Source organism: Motacilla alba, chromosome Z, assembly GCF_015832195.1.
Source record: "Motacilla alba alba isolate MOTALB_02 chromosome Z, Motacilla_alba_V1.0_pri, whole genome shotgun sequence".
Taxonomy (NCBI): Eukaryota; Metazoa; Chordata; class Aves; order Passeriformes; family Motacillidae; genus Motacilla; species Motacilla alba.
This window is the reverse complement of record NC_052046.1, coordinates 33,489,985-33,502,991: the sequence shown is the minus strand read 5'-3', so window position 1 is coordinate 33,502,991 and position 13,007 is coordinate 33,489,985. Positions and strand designations below refer to the sequence as shown.

General features: G+C 35.2%; 1 protein-coding gene across 17 annotated transcripts in view; it reads right to left on the bottom strand.

Annotated features, from left to right (window-relative positions):
• CSNK1G3 (casein kinase 1 gamma 3) overlaps positions 1-13,007 on the bottom strand; it is an 87,596-nt gene that overhangs the window by 48,140 nt on the left and 26,449 nt on the right. For 9 of the 17 annotated variants that reach the window (XM_038123437.1, XM_038123436.1, XM_038123438.1 and 6 more), the window contains exons 5-6: positions 7,712-7,781; positions 7,019-7,113 (exon numbers count right to left, since the gene is read on the bottom strand). The exons of 1 other annotated variant lie outside the window; for it this stretch is intronic. In XM_038123437.1, the coding sequence (XP_037979365.1) occupies positions 7,019-7,113; positions 7,712-7,781 (165 nt within the window). The remainder of the gene's footprint in view (positions 1-7,018; positions 7,114-7,711; positions 7,782-13,007) is intronic. 7 more of the 17 variants (XM_038123448.1, XM_038123441.1, XM_038123445.1 and 4 more) reach the window with 1 other exon arrangement.

Sequence of the window (13,007 nt, the reverse complement as noted above, 5' to 3'; positions counted from 1 at the left end):
CTAACGTTCACTTTGTTCAGGGAACTGTCTTATCAGTCTTCCTTTCACAATTATAGCTATCTATCGTATGTCTCACAACGCCCACAATCTCTGAAATCTGTGTGATGTCACAATACAAATCCAATATACATTTCTGCGTACAACCAGGCTTCTTATGGCAAGTAAATACTGTTTCTCAGAAACATTATCATGTAACTCTATTATGCGGCTGCCATTCTTACCAGATCTGTTGCACTTACTCCAGGGGAAAAAATTACTTTAAATTCAGAAAATCCTGTACATGTCCTTAAGCTAAATCCTAGAAAAGAATTGGCATAAAACAAGAAAAACTGCAAGCAACATATTTATAATTTTTGTTGGACTACACTTAAAAATAAATTAGGTGTTACCATTTATGTTTATTCACATAAACATAAATATTAGCATATTTACATTAATAACTGAGCAGCTCAACTTTCCTATTAAAGGAAGCATATCAGCAGCAAAAACTCAAAATTGAGTCAGTTTTCCCCAAACAACTCATGATACAATTGCAGCAGTCATCAGTACACAGATTAACAGTTCCTATGAACAAATTCCTCTTCAGTCAAGAGATTCAATATTTGATTCAGTTTAAGTGCTCTAATACTACATTCTTAAATTAAGCTTAGAGCTTTATTTTCCAAGATCGCCTGCATGTTTAGTTTTTTTAACTTTATCATGATTACCAACCACTTTAACTAACTGCTTATTGTTTATTCCCCAGCATAATAATGCCAGTCAAATTACAACAGAAGTAATGAAGCAGGACAGCATGACTAAAAAATAAAGAAACAGCCATTAGTTTAAGACCAAATTCTCAGCTACCTACCTAGAAGTTCAAAGCAATATTCACATGAAGTTACTAATAAATCTCACTATGCATTTATACTGAATGTGGGCTAGCAAGAAAGGATATGAAGTGTGACAACTCAAACATCTCTGTAAGAACTGATAAAATGTTATTTAGATATGTAAACTAGGACCACCCTGAACTGACCTACTTGCTAACTCTGTAGTTTACAGCTAGACATTTTGTATTCAATAGACATTGTCACTGATCATTAAAAACATAACACCCTTGTTTTAGAAATTAAATAATACTCTAAAATATGAAGTTCCAGTAAATTATTACTGCTTAAACTAAGTAGCAGGAACATCCAATTAATATAGCTGCACATGTCACGTTTGTGTTTTCCGTAAAATCTCTTCAAACTCACTTCAAACCTTCGTAACTTTCATACTGTTTATCCTATAATAGCAGCAAGACATCAATCCCAAAATATTTTGAAAAATACAGAATGAGATATTTTGAATTGTTTCTAGAAGATCCATGAACAAAAATAATCACCTGACACAATAATCTAGCTGTAGTGCTTTGTTTCTAGCACTACACTCAAGGAGACTTGCTATTGAGACACTTCCTCATAGTATGACAGAGTATCAATCTAGTAAAATACCTTACAGTCTACCAACTGAGAAAGAAATTAAGAAACTACTATACGGAAATTTTTGTCTTGGGAAGAGTTATAGCAGAACACAGATGCTGATGCACCACAATGAAATCATGGAGGACTCCATTTCCTCCCAGAGGCTGAAGTGGAAGGCAAGGTGGCTATGGCCAAGGGGATGAAGTAGACATGGTATCACTAGCAATCTGAGATCCTACTGCCTTCACAGTGACAGTTAAAGTCGCCTGTAACTATCGATATGTAAATATCTTAAAAGATAGTTTGTCTTTCACGGGAAAAATCTGCTTCAGAGATTCCATAGCCTGAATACAATTGTACAAAAATAATTAATAGCTGTCACTGAACACTCCGATCTCACACACCAGCTAAAGCTGGCCTGAGCTGAAATTAAATGAAGAAATACATTTTCTCACCTTAAAAAATTTTGTCTTTACCTAGAGGAAAAAACATTATAGACACTGTGAACTGAACCTCATTCTTGGCCTTCAGCCCATCAAACACATTTCCAATACAAAAAAGAAAACCATAAACGGCAATGTCTAACCTACGAGTCCACGTTAAACTGTGTATAAGGTACCTCATAACAAAGAAGTGTTCTTGCATTAGGATATTCTGCCCCCTCTCAAAATCAGAAATTCAAAGTATTTCAAACTCACTCTGCTACATTCCCAAACCAAAATGAAATTATCAGTCTGCATGCTCTAAATGCTATCCAGATATCTAAATGCTAACTAATGCAATCCAGACATACTCTACATGCTACAATAAATATTCTGCTGAGCTTGACCACAAAATGATGAGCAGACTCCACTTATTGTATGGGAATATTTCTCTATCTCCCAAAACCACATTATTCCCACACTGAAATGTCCCTGAATTACTAATCCAACAGTAAGTGTGTAATTACAGCTTTCCAAGTACCATGATTCCGTTGTGTCAAAGGCAGGCTCGCATGATCTCAAAACCAAAAACCATATTTTTGATACCAATACAGAACACGTCACATGAATGTTGGTACCAAATCACAACGGTCCAGGTACAGAATGCAATACTTAGCACTCATTTCTCAATGGCCATGACCTTCTCAATACACCTTTTCCCACTGTAGACAAATATATCCTATACATTGACTAGTCAACAGTAGTAATCCTGTAAGAAAACTGAATGGCCTCCACATTTTCAAATGGAAGCATTAACTAGATTTCAGCTGAAAGAACAGATATACAAAAGCTAAGAAAAATAAAACCTGATTTACAATACTGAGCATCTGCTTTGTCTGAAATATTAATGCATCAGTTTCAACAGTAGGTTAATCCACTGCTGAACAGATCTGTGACCTGTTTTGAGATCTGTGACCTCAAAAATTACCTTGAATGAAAAAAAATAAAATCTCATAATAGATACCCCTCGCTGCTATAAACAAGAACTGTTCTAAGGCTGTTCTAACAATAGCATTACAAACAGGAGTTCTACTAATTCACTTTAAGCAGCAGAAGCTGCCTGCCATTCTTTTGCTCCACTTCTCAGGTAAGTAAGCACAAAAGAGTTCTCAGTCACTTGCAAAAGCTCTCAGTCATTATGATAATGACCCATTTATTAAGAGAGGTTAGAAAAATCAGACAATGAAAGCTAAATCGTTTTTATGCTCTTCAACATGTAACACATAACTTCTTTCATTTACTGACTCCTTCCTGCAAAAGGAAACTGAACCATACTGTAAATACCTGACAGTTAAATTACAGCATAGTGCACAAAATAAACCTACACCTTGTCTTCTAATCATGCAAAGAAAGGCTGATAACATAAAAGATTAATTGAAAAATCAATTAAAAATACAAAATTTTTTCCATTAATTCCAAAAGCCTTAGTGGAATTTCAGGGAAGAATTCAGCAATCATTTTTTTTGGAGTACTGCACTTAGGATAGTATAGTTTTCTTATATCTCATACTTGCATATTAAGGAAATACACATTAAACAAAATTTATAGAAGCAACAAGATTCTAAATTCTATTCATATGTTTCTCATTTGAATGACTAGAAACTTCTGCATACTGACTAATGATCTCAAACTCCCTGAGGAAAACACTCTCATAGTTGCTGAACGACAAAATTATCACAGAAAAAATAAAGTAATTTTCATAAAAATCTCTATTTCTGAATGAAAGTCAAATAATGATGAGACAAAAATAAGCCACATTGTTAAACTAATTTTAAAAGTTGTTTTTATTAACTTTGAGGTCCATTTCCCTAAAAAACAAAAAAGATTTTAAAAAGCCCAAAAGCACTGAAAGTATTTCCTCTTTAAGAAAGGTTCTTCACAATTTTTTCCTGACGAACACCTACAAGTTACTGCACATTCACAGGCATTTCCAAGAGCATATTTAAGAGTAAAGTTACAGTTAGGCCTCCTTTTTGAGCAGATCCTCTCCAAAGGAATACAGTTTTGAAATGTTAATTCTTATTCATGTAAGACAAAACCACTTTTTATTAAATACAAAGAATTAATATTCTCATTTCCAAAGTCTTGTGTATAAAAACTACATATCCATCATATTTCATGCCTATTTTTTCCTTGTTCTCTCAGTGAGCAGAACTACAAAAGAACCCTCTGATCTTTTTTTCAGTTAAGAATGTCTTCCATCTTCATAGCATTCACGACATAAAACAACATGACTTAGCACAGAGATTAATAATACAAATATATATTTTTTAAAAACCCCAAGCTACAAAGTCATTAGAAAAGCAAGAAAAAGGTATATTATAACAATAAATAAATAGATTTAGTTGACAAATACTGGCTGTAGATAAGGATATACCAAGAAAACAATTTCAAATTGCTACTCTTTTCATCGAGCCTGCCTAGAAGACTAGAGAAAGTACAAAGATGCTCTGTTAAAAAGGGTTTGAATATAAAATAATCTGTAATCACAATAACATTTTCTTTACTTGCTTTCAGGATGATATTGCCAGAAAATAGCCTAATTTTCTTCTAGAAGTATTCATTCACATGTTAATGCCTCTCCCTTCTCTTCCTGCCACCTCCAAGTCAAGGAGGATTTCACAGAGCCTAAAGGAATTTTATCCTTTAAGCTTCAGATTATTTCACAGAAAGCATAACTCAATTTGTAGCATAAATTGTGGAATCTGTAGTTGTTATTCGTGAAAAACATGGGGTTTTTATAGAAAATAATGGCTCTGCTTACAAGACTGGGAGTACAATTCCCTTGTCACCAAGTGCTTCTGAAACCATAGTTTAGTAGTCACTCGCTATTAATACACAGGTATACATGTAAACATGAGGAGAACAAGGGGAACTGCAACTTAGTACAATTAAATGCAAACTACACAGTCCATACAGTTATAAAGCCATCAGCCAAATTACTACAAGTTTGTGCAAATAAACAAAAACAGCTATGGAAAAGACTACTTCATCATCAGAAAGCCTACAAATGTGGATTTTTAGAAGCTTAAAAGATGGAAAGCTTCAGACAATTGTAACTCCTAGTATGGCACATAACTGTATATCAGAGAAACCTTCTTATCTTTGCAATTACTATATTACAAATTCCTTCCAGCAATGGCAGCTATTTTCGTATCTCCTATGACAGACTCTTCTGTAACTTGCATACTGAAGACCACTTCTTTCAATCTATTCTCTCTCTGATCAAAGAACAACCACTGCCCACAAAGCAATACTGTCTATATGAATAGGCCTGGAGAAAGTGAGTGAAAAAAACCTATCTCCTGTTTTACACAGGAGGTTTATGTACTTGCTTCCTGAATTTATCACTTGGTGGATCAACTTTACAAAACTATGTTTTCAACTGTTCATGCGATAAAATCACTTCAACCTATGTTTGACAGTAAACATGCACATCACGAAAAATCAGCAAATTAAAACCAATTGTCACAGATTACATGTGAACAGAAACTACATAATACTGCAATGTCTTTTCTGAAAACCACAGGCTGTATAACTTCCTCCGCTTGAGGGCCCAACTCCTAAAATTATACAAAAAGTTACTGCTGCCAGAAGATAAGGAATCAGCAATCTTTGTTTAACTTCTATGTAGATAGGAAAAAGAAAATTACTTACTTCATAATGAGCCTTTGCCACAAAACCCATAAAAACAGGCCTCAAGTGGAATGCCTGAGAAAGGCTCACAAAGGAGATTTCAAGGTTCTGTGCTGGGAGAAGCTTTCACTTTTGAATAAAAGCAGGTTATTGAGAAAAACAAAGGAGGTCTGTAACAAAGTTTTTCATAAATATTGATGATGCTTAGTAAGTCACTAGCTCTATCTTCGCATTTTCACCCTAAAGGTAATCTCATTTTCATGCAAAGAATCAGACAGGTGATTCTCCCTTTCAGTACTTCAACAAGGCATCAGACAAAGAGATAAGATTTGTTGCAACCAGCAAATAGGGTTAAGAAGATTGAATGATATCTGAAGTAAAGCAGGATAACTGTGACTTCACTATGTTCTTACATTAAACACAGTTCCCAGTCTTATTCACTAAATAAAAAGGCAAACATGGTTACACTCACTAAGACGTTTTCCCAATAAATACTTCTATAAGGGTTCCTACCTCTGAAAAGCACTGCCTGATTTCTGCAGTCTGAAATAGAAATTACAGTTTTATTCTTACCTCTACTACACAGCTCCTTTGCCATTTTAGATAGTTACACCTCTATGTTTACAGATAGGTAACCTAACTTGTGGGTTGTCATGCCCCATTAGTTAAACACTTAAAATCTCAGCTTTCTACTCATTAACTATTTCACAATACTAGTATATGGTATGCTGACAATTTATAACTACTTAAAAAAAACCACCCATACTGTGATGACTTTCTCCAAACACCAACCATACAGACTCAAGATTTTGACTACCTATCTACAACTCTATTTTCCATCTAAGAAGAGAAATTGACAATGTTGTGTTTTGCCAAAAGTAATCTCTAAAAATTCCTGGCTGTAAAGCATTCATAATATAGCAGCAAAAGAAGTCTATATTAACTGAACATATTAGAAACTTTGTTTCACCATATGTAGTCTTTAAAAGAGCATCATGAAATTTTGAAAGCTACCTGAGAAACACTATCCAGTCAGTGCAACAATGAGCATAAGATTCCAAGTTTAAAGGAAAAATGTGAAAATAGTAATTAAAAAGTACTAAAATTCATCATAACACACATTCACGGTAACAAAATCAAAGTGGTATGGGCATGTTCATTCTGCATTTCTTTTCAGAGACGATTTTTCATACTAAGCAGGACTTTATTCTAGTTTAAGCACAATCAAAATCACTGTTACAAATTCCAGGCTGCCTTCGCTGAAAAGCCCCTGAACACACATGTAGAAAACCACTGTTAGCATTCCACTCATAAAATGAAATTCTGCATTAGTAAAAACAATGGGAAAAATAGTTAATTACATGACCTAGTCTAGGAATAATTTCAAGAAAAAGATGTCAAAAGATTTCTTTTTCCTAAATTAGAGCTGATTCAGAGAATATCTGTACTCACTTTACTAGGGTAAGAAACTTCACATCTTCCTAACTGATTATATGCAGTTTTGTGAAAGGCACAAAAATATGTGAGAAGTTTTACGTATCGCTCACCTATAAAAACAAAAGGTGACAATTGGATCATTCAGGCCACCACCATTAGAGTACTTCTGGGTATAAAAGCACCAAGGGGAATGAAATGAGATATTAAAACCTTAAACTGCATTTAAACTTCTCTTAGAGATATTTAAGAGGTTTAAAACTAGTAAGCAGCATATATATTGTATAAATAAAAGTGAAGTAAAGTAAAACTGAATCTGAAGCTATTTAAGTATCACATCAACTTTAATTCAAAATACGTGATTAGTAGATTAGCAGTTTGGAGATCTACAGTATTTTTTCATAGAGCTGTACTGGGAATAGTCTTAGTTTAAGGTACACCTGTATGCAGACATATGCTGCAATAGGTAGGATTTATTAAATAGTCAGGACTTCATAGATACACTTTATTGAGTAGAAAAAAACAGTTAGAATAATGGAATTTATACATTAATCCACTAACTCATCTGGCTTTTTCTACTTTAAGTAGTAAAGAACACTTTATTAAATAGATTTATACCTCTAAATCAGAAAACTTCAGCCAAAAATTAACCCTGGTTACCCAGGGTTAATTTTAACCCATCACAGTAAAATGCATTATACTGCTTTTTACCTCCAGATCCTAGCTGCTTGTAGAATCTGTATTCCAAATGTAGCTGTGGTGCTCTCGACTTCATTGGCTCCTGATTTAAAAACAAAAACAACATTTAAAACAAAGCCTAAGAACTCATACACTAACCTACTACCAGCCAAACTAGCCCTACTGCTTCCAAGCCACACAGTAAGCTTGAATGTTTCTTCTGAAATGACTGGCAATTAAGAAACAGAGAAAACTAAACCTCCTTCGGTTTAGAGTAGTGCATATATGGATATTTACATCTTGTATTCCACTGGGCCAGAGTCCAACATGCAAATCAAGTAACAGACGCATGATGGAATAGCTAAAAAATAGTATGTTTCTCCAAAGTATGTGGATGATATGTCCTACATTTCTCAGAAAGCGGCATTAATATGCACCTTACCAGATTGAAAAAAAAAATTTCCAAATACCTAATACTTGAGAGATGTATCTTTACAAGAACTCTTATCCTAGGATCTTAATAAAAAATACCAAATCCTTCCACCAAACAGTAACAGCTTAGCAGAAATCAAGTATCACCATTCCAAACTGTGAATCCAAAACAAGTAAAAAAAGCCCCAGAATAAGTCTGTGGTTTACGCACATTAATGGAATCTCATTTCGATGTTCAACATGCCCGTGTGTCAGAGTCTCATAGAACTAAATGAAGTGGCATGAGATTAAGCAGAAGAATACACATGCAGCCTAAATGGAAACCCAAACTTTCTGAGTATCTCCCTTTGCAAAGAAAAGGTTCTTTAGCACAAGATTCTTGAACTAATTTCCTAGGGCATCTTTTAGAAGATATGCCTTGTTTCCTATGATAGGTAACATGATCTTAAGGTTAAGCTCCACCAGGGGACATTTAGGAGGAATTAGGTGGAATTTCTCCACAGGTAGGGTGCTTAGACATTGGCATGGACTGGCCAGGGAGGTGGTGGAGTCACCATGCCTGAAGGTGTTTAATGTTTAAGGAAAGACTGGCCACGGCACTGAGTGACATTCTGACGTGGTGGTCTTCAGTCAGAGATTGTACTCAATGCTCTCTGATGTCTATTCCAGCCTAATTGATGCTGCAATCTTCCAATGCATCAGTGATAATTTGGAAACTAATTCCTTAACTATTAGAATTGCAGCGCATCATAAGTAACTCTCAATATAGTTATCAGCAATAACTGATACTGCTGAACATCAATTCTAAGGAAAAGTTTGGGCAAAATGCTCATCTTTTTCCTCACACCATCATATTAAAGCTATGAGTTTATAAACCTGTGTTGTTTCTCAGTGTCACATTCAGGGCATAAAAACTATGAGCCAATGTGCAAGAATGAGAAATTCAGTCTTCTTCCTCAACTCATCTCCCTCCAAGACTCAGTTGTTTCCTATTGCTGCCGAAGTCCCTGACAATGTATCTTCATGCGTTTGATCTTGCCAGGATGCCAAAGGTGGATGCCTAAAAGTCAAGGACTAATGTAACAGTTTCTACAAAACACAAATAGAATTTACTATCTTTTTTATACTCCAGAGCAACCAGCATAACTGAACACTGTATTTTTTGCAAAGAAGTAAAAAGTGAGCAAGAATTTCCTAAAATAAGGAAGAGTTTATCATTCAAGAAATTAATTACTAAGCAAAACGAACTGGGCTACCAAAGGCCTAGTTACAGTTTATGAGAAGGACACACGAAATTTAAGGTAAAGCACGGAAGAGAGATATTGCCTAAAAAAACTTTAGTGTAAACATGAGTCAAAGCAAATCAGCACAACTATCAGCCTTTAAGACTCAGCTTTCAGAGGTACAAGGAAACCCACTATAAACTCTTTGAAATATTATAACCTTTTAGGAAACAACATAAATTTGGCAATTACTTTGCTTGCAGTGTACAAGTCTGTTAGTTACAAAACACACCACACTCTACATAATGCCTAATTAAAACTTAGGATTCTGCCAGCTAAGAAGAAAACATTTTATTCCACAGAATTTTGCATGTCTGCTTCTTATAATAATGATCCTGGCTTACAGGAAGTTTAATTTTGTTCATTTGTACAGTTTTGTCTCAATTGGTAGTTTATTAACAACTTAACTCCTCATGGTTCTGACATGGTCCCATTAAAAGGATGAAAAACAGCTTGTATGTATTAAATTTACAGGAACAGATTTTTTAAAAAATTCTAGGTAAAAGAAATAGCTTCCAATTTCTGACACACACACCCTCTTATGAATGCTGCTTGTCCCAGCCATCAGCAGAAAACAGTCCTGACATATCTCCAGAAGGTAATGTCCTTAAACAATCAAACACAGAGCCAAAGACTGAAGCTGAACCTTTGCTCAGCAGAGAGACAATTAAACACTTTTATCCCCTCCAGAAAAAGTGAAAAAAAATATTGCAATATGTACTTGTAGTTCATTTATTGAGTGACAGCCTTTAGGAATTGCTTTATTTTTGTAAAATGGCTTAGATAGCTTCCTGTTATTCCAAAATGCAAAGGAAACACATCATATTGCTCAACAAAACTTGTAAAAGGGCAAGCACAAGAAACTCTTCGGATACAGTTATTTTATTTCTGCACATCCCACTCTATAGTACGCAATAACTACACATAAATGAGAAAGGACAGAAGATAAATCAAGACAAAATAATGTTAAACGTAATCTAATCTTTCACCACAATACAAGAGTGAAGAATACACTACTGTATCTACGAGTCAAAAAAAAAAATTTGCTTTTTTTTCTAAAAAGAAAATTCAGTAATAAAAAAAGAAATGTCAAATCATAGTTCTTTGGTTTCACGAGTGTTTCAGTACATTTCACCATGTAAAAGTAAGCCTGAGTATTACATAACTGTTCAAACATCATGTTAATCCCAGAGTGGCTTGAAGCCAACTTCTCCTCTTACCAAAACTAGTGTATTTTCTTTACTTAAATAAGCCCAGGTCTTCACTGAAGTATCCTGAAAAAATTGTTCTGGGATCTGCAAAGTTCTGTATACAACCCTCCCTACATTGCTTTTACATTCACATCTAATTATTTCAAAGCTTCACTATTAAAACAGACAAATTCTTTTCCCTGCAAAAGACCATTTCTCTCTAAATAAGGAACATCGGGTCTTGCTGCCATCAAAAAAATAATATGCAGCTTATTGAGCCCCAGTTATCTGAGCGACAGAAACAACTGTTCCTTAGTCTATCAGAGAGGTTTTTACGCCCCCCCCCCCTTTTTTTTTCTTCTGTGGAATGCTTATACATTCAAACACAACAATAAAGACACCTGAAATGTGAAATCTGTTTCAAACTTATTATGAATGCTTTCTACAATTATTTTTGTCCCAAATACATGTAATAAAATACCATTCAATTTTCAAGTTACTTTCCGTTAAAGGTGCTTTGAAAAAGCAGTTTATTTGAACTATAAGGTTAGAAATATTCAAGAAGTCTAATGAGCACAATATAAACATTCAGCTATTACCTGCTTTTCATGGGTTTAGTAATTCATTGAGAACTCATCTCAGTTTACATTCTGTGTCTGCTTTATACATTTGTAAGCAATGGCAAACAAAAGCCATTTTCAGGAAAAAAATTCTTCAAGAGGTAGGCTCTTGTTACAGGAAAAGACCAGTCTATTTAACAGAATTTAACTAGATTTGGATTTACTACATATCCTAGAGGGATTCTGAAAAGGTGCGACTCTAGACCACAATTATCCTTAAAAGCAAAAAACAGAGAGAAGAAACACTACAACCTTGAAACAAAGAGCAACTTTCTTTCCATGCACAACCCTCATTTATAATAGATTTGAATTTTAGCAATTCAAATCTTAAGAGTGGACTAGTGAATCGGTGAATTAAAGATTACAGTTTAAAAGGCAGTGATGACTACTGTGTAACTTCCTATCTTTCACCTAAAGAAAGAAAAATTGGTGTATTTTCAGAAGCAGTTCCATAGAGGACTAAGTATAATATTTGACACATATTGTGTCAAATATTCTGACTGTTATAACAGGAAAAGTGTGAGCAAAACCAAGGGTCTCATGGAGATGGAGTAGAAGTGTTCTGAGCCAGCCTCCTGCTCCTGCTCAGTCCCTCCCAACTGACTTCCCAGAGAACAGCTCAAAAGTTTGCCTGTGGATGTGCAAACAAAACAGCATGAAAAGTCTCATTTATATAAGAGGCTGCACCAGGTTAAATATAAAAGGAAGTGCATTGGGCCCCATTCATTACTGCTTCCATATCTTTCTTTCCCTTTCTTTATTTTGCTATCCCAGCTCTGGACCATCCATGCAGCAGGACTGACTGCAGCAATCTACAGATGTTGAGCTTCTTCATTCTCCCTCTCTCTGTTCCACCATAATTTCTCTCATCCCTTGCTTTGCCTGGACAAAGCACAGCTGTCCCCCTACTGTACAAAATGAAGAGGTTGTTAGCCAACGTCTTTGGAGTCTAATAGTGGGGGTTCCAGAGTTATAACAACTGTACCATAAAGCACAAGAGCTCCCCAGAATATGGTCTGGTGGCTTCGTTTAGACTGGTAAGAATAAACCGCATCACACTCCTACCAATGGACTCTCGTGAGCTGAGAGGGACTGAACAGCTCTTGAGCTATTTTTAGCTGGGATAGGCTCAGATATCTCCATCTCTGACTGGGGTACAGGATCAAGAACAGGGAGGAGCAGGACATGACAGCTCAGAAAATTCCAAGCACGGACCCTTTTCCCTTTATGGGAAAGTATGACCTACGCTCATCTTCATATGTGGAGTACTGTGTGTCATGCTAATGAAAACATGACAAGATAAAAAGATTAATGACTCCTTACTAAAATGTCTAGACAGCAAAAAGAGGGAGACATTTCTATAAAATTTGGTTGACTTCTTCACAAAAATGTTCATACAGAGAGCAAGATGAGACAGACTTTTTTTTACTAAAATGTTTAGATAGCAAAATTCGGCTGCAAAACATTTGCAAAAACATTTGAAAGTGTTGGTTGAGCTCTTAAAAATATACCCAGGAGATCTGGCTGACTACTTCCAGAGATGTTTGGAAAGAGAGAGAAATGAAAGAGCAAAATTGGAAACTTTGCTGAATATAGAAAGAGACCTTACCCAATTACTACACCTTGAACTCTACAAGGCTACAGAGCAGGAGAAAATTATTGAGAGATGTGCTGATTACCACAGTAGGGATGAGAAGCTGGCCTTGGGAGTAAAAGGACTTATACAAGTGCTCAGATAAGGAACTAGTATGTGAAACGAAGAGGCAAGATTAGGCTGCCAGACTTTTATAAACAAAGAGAGTGA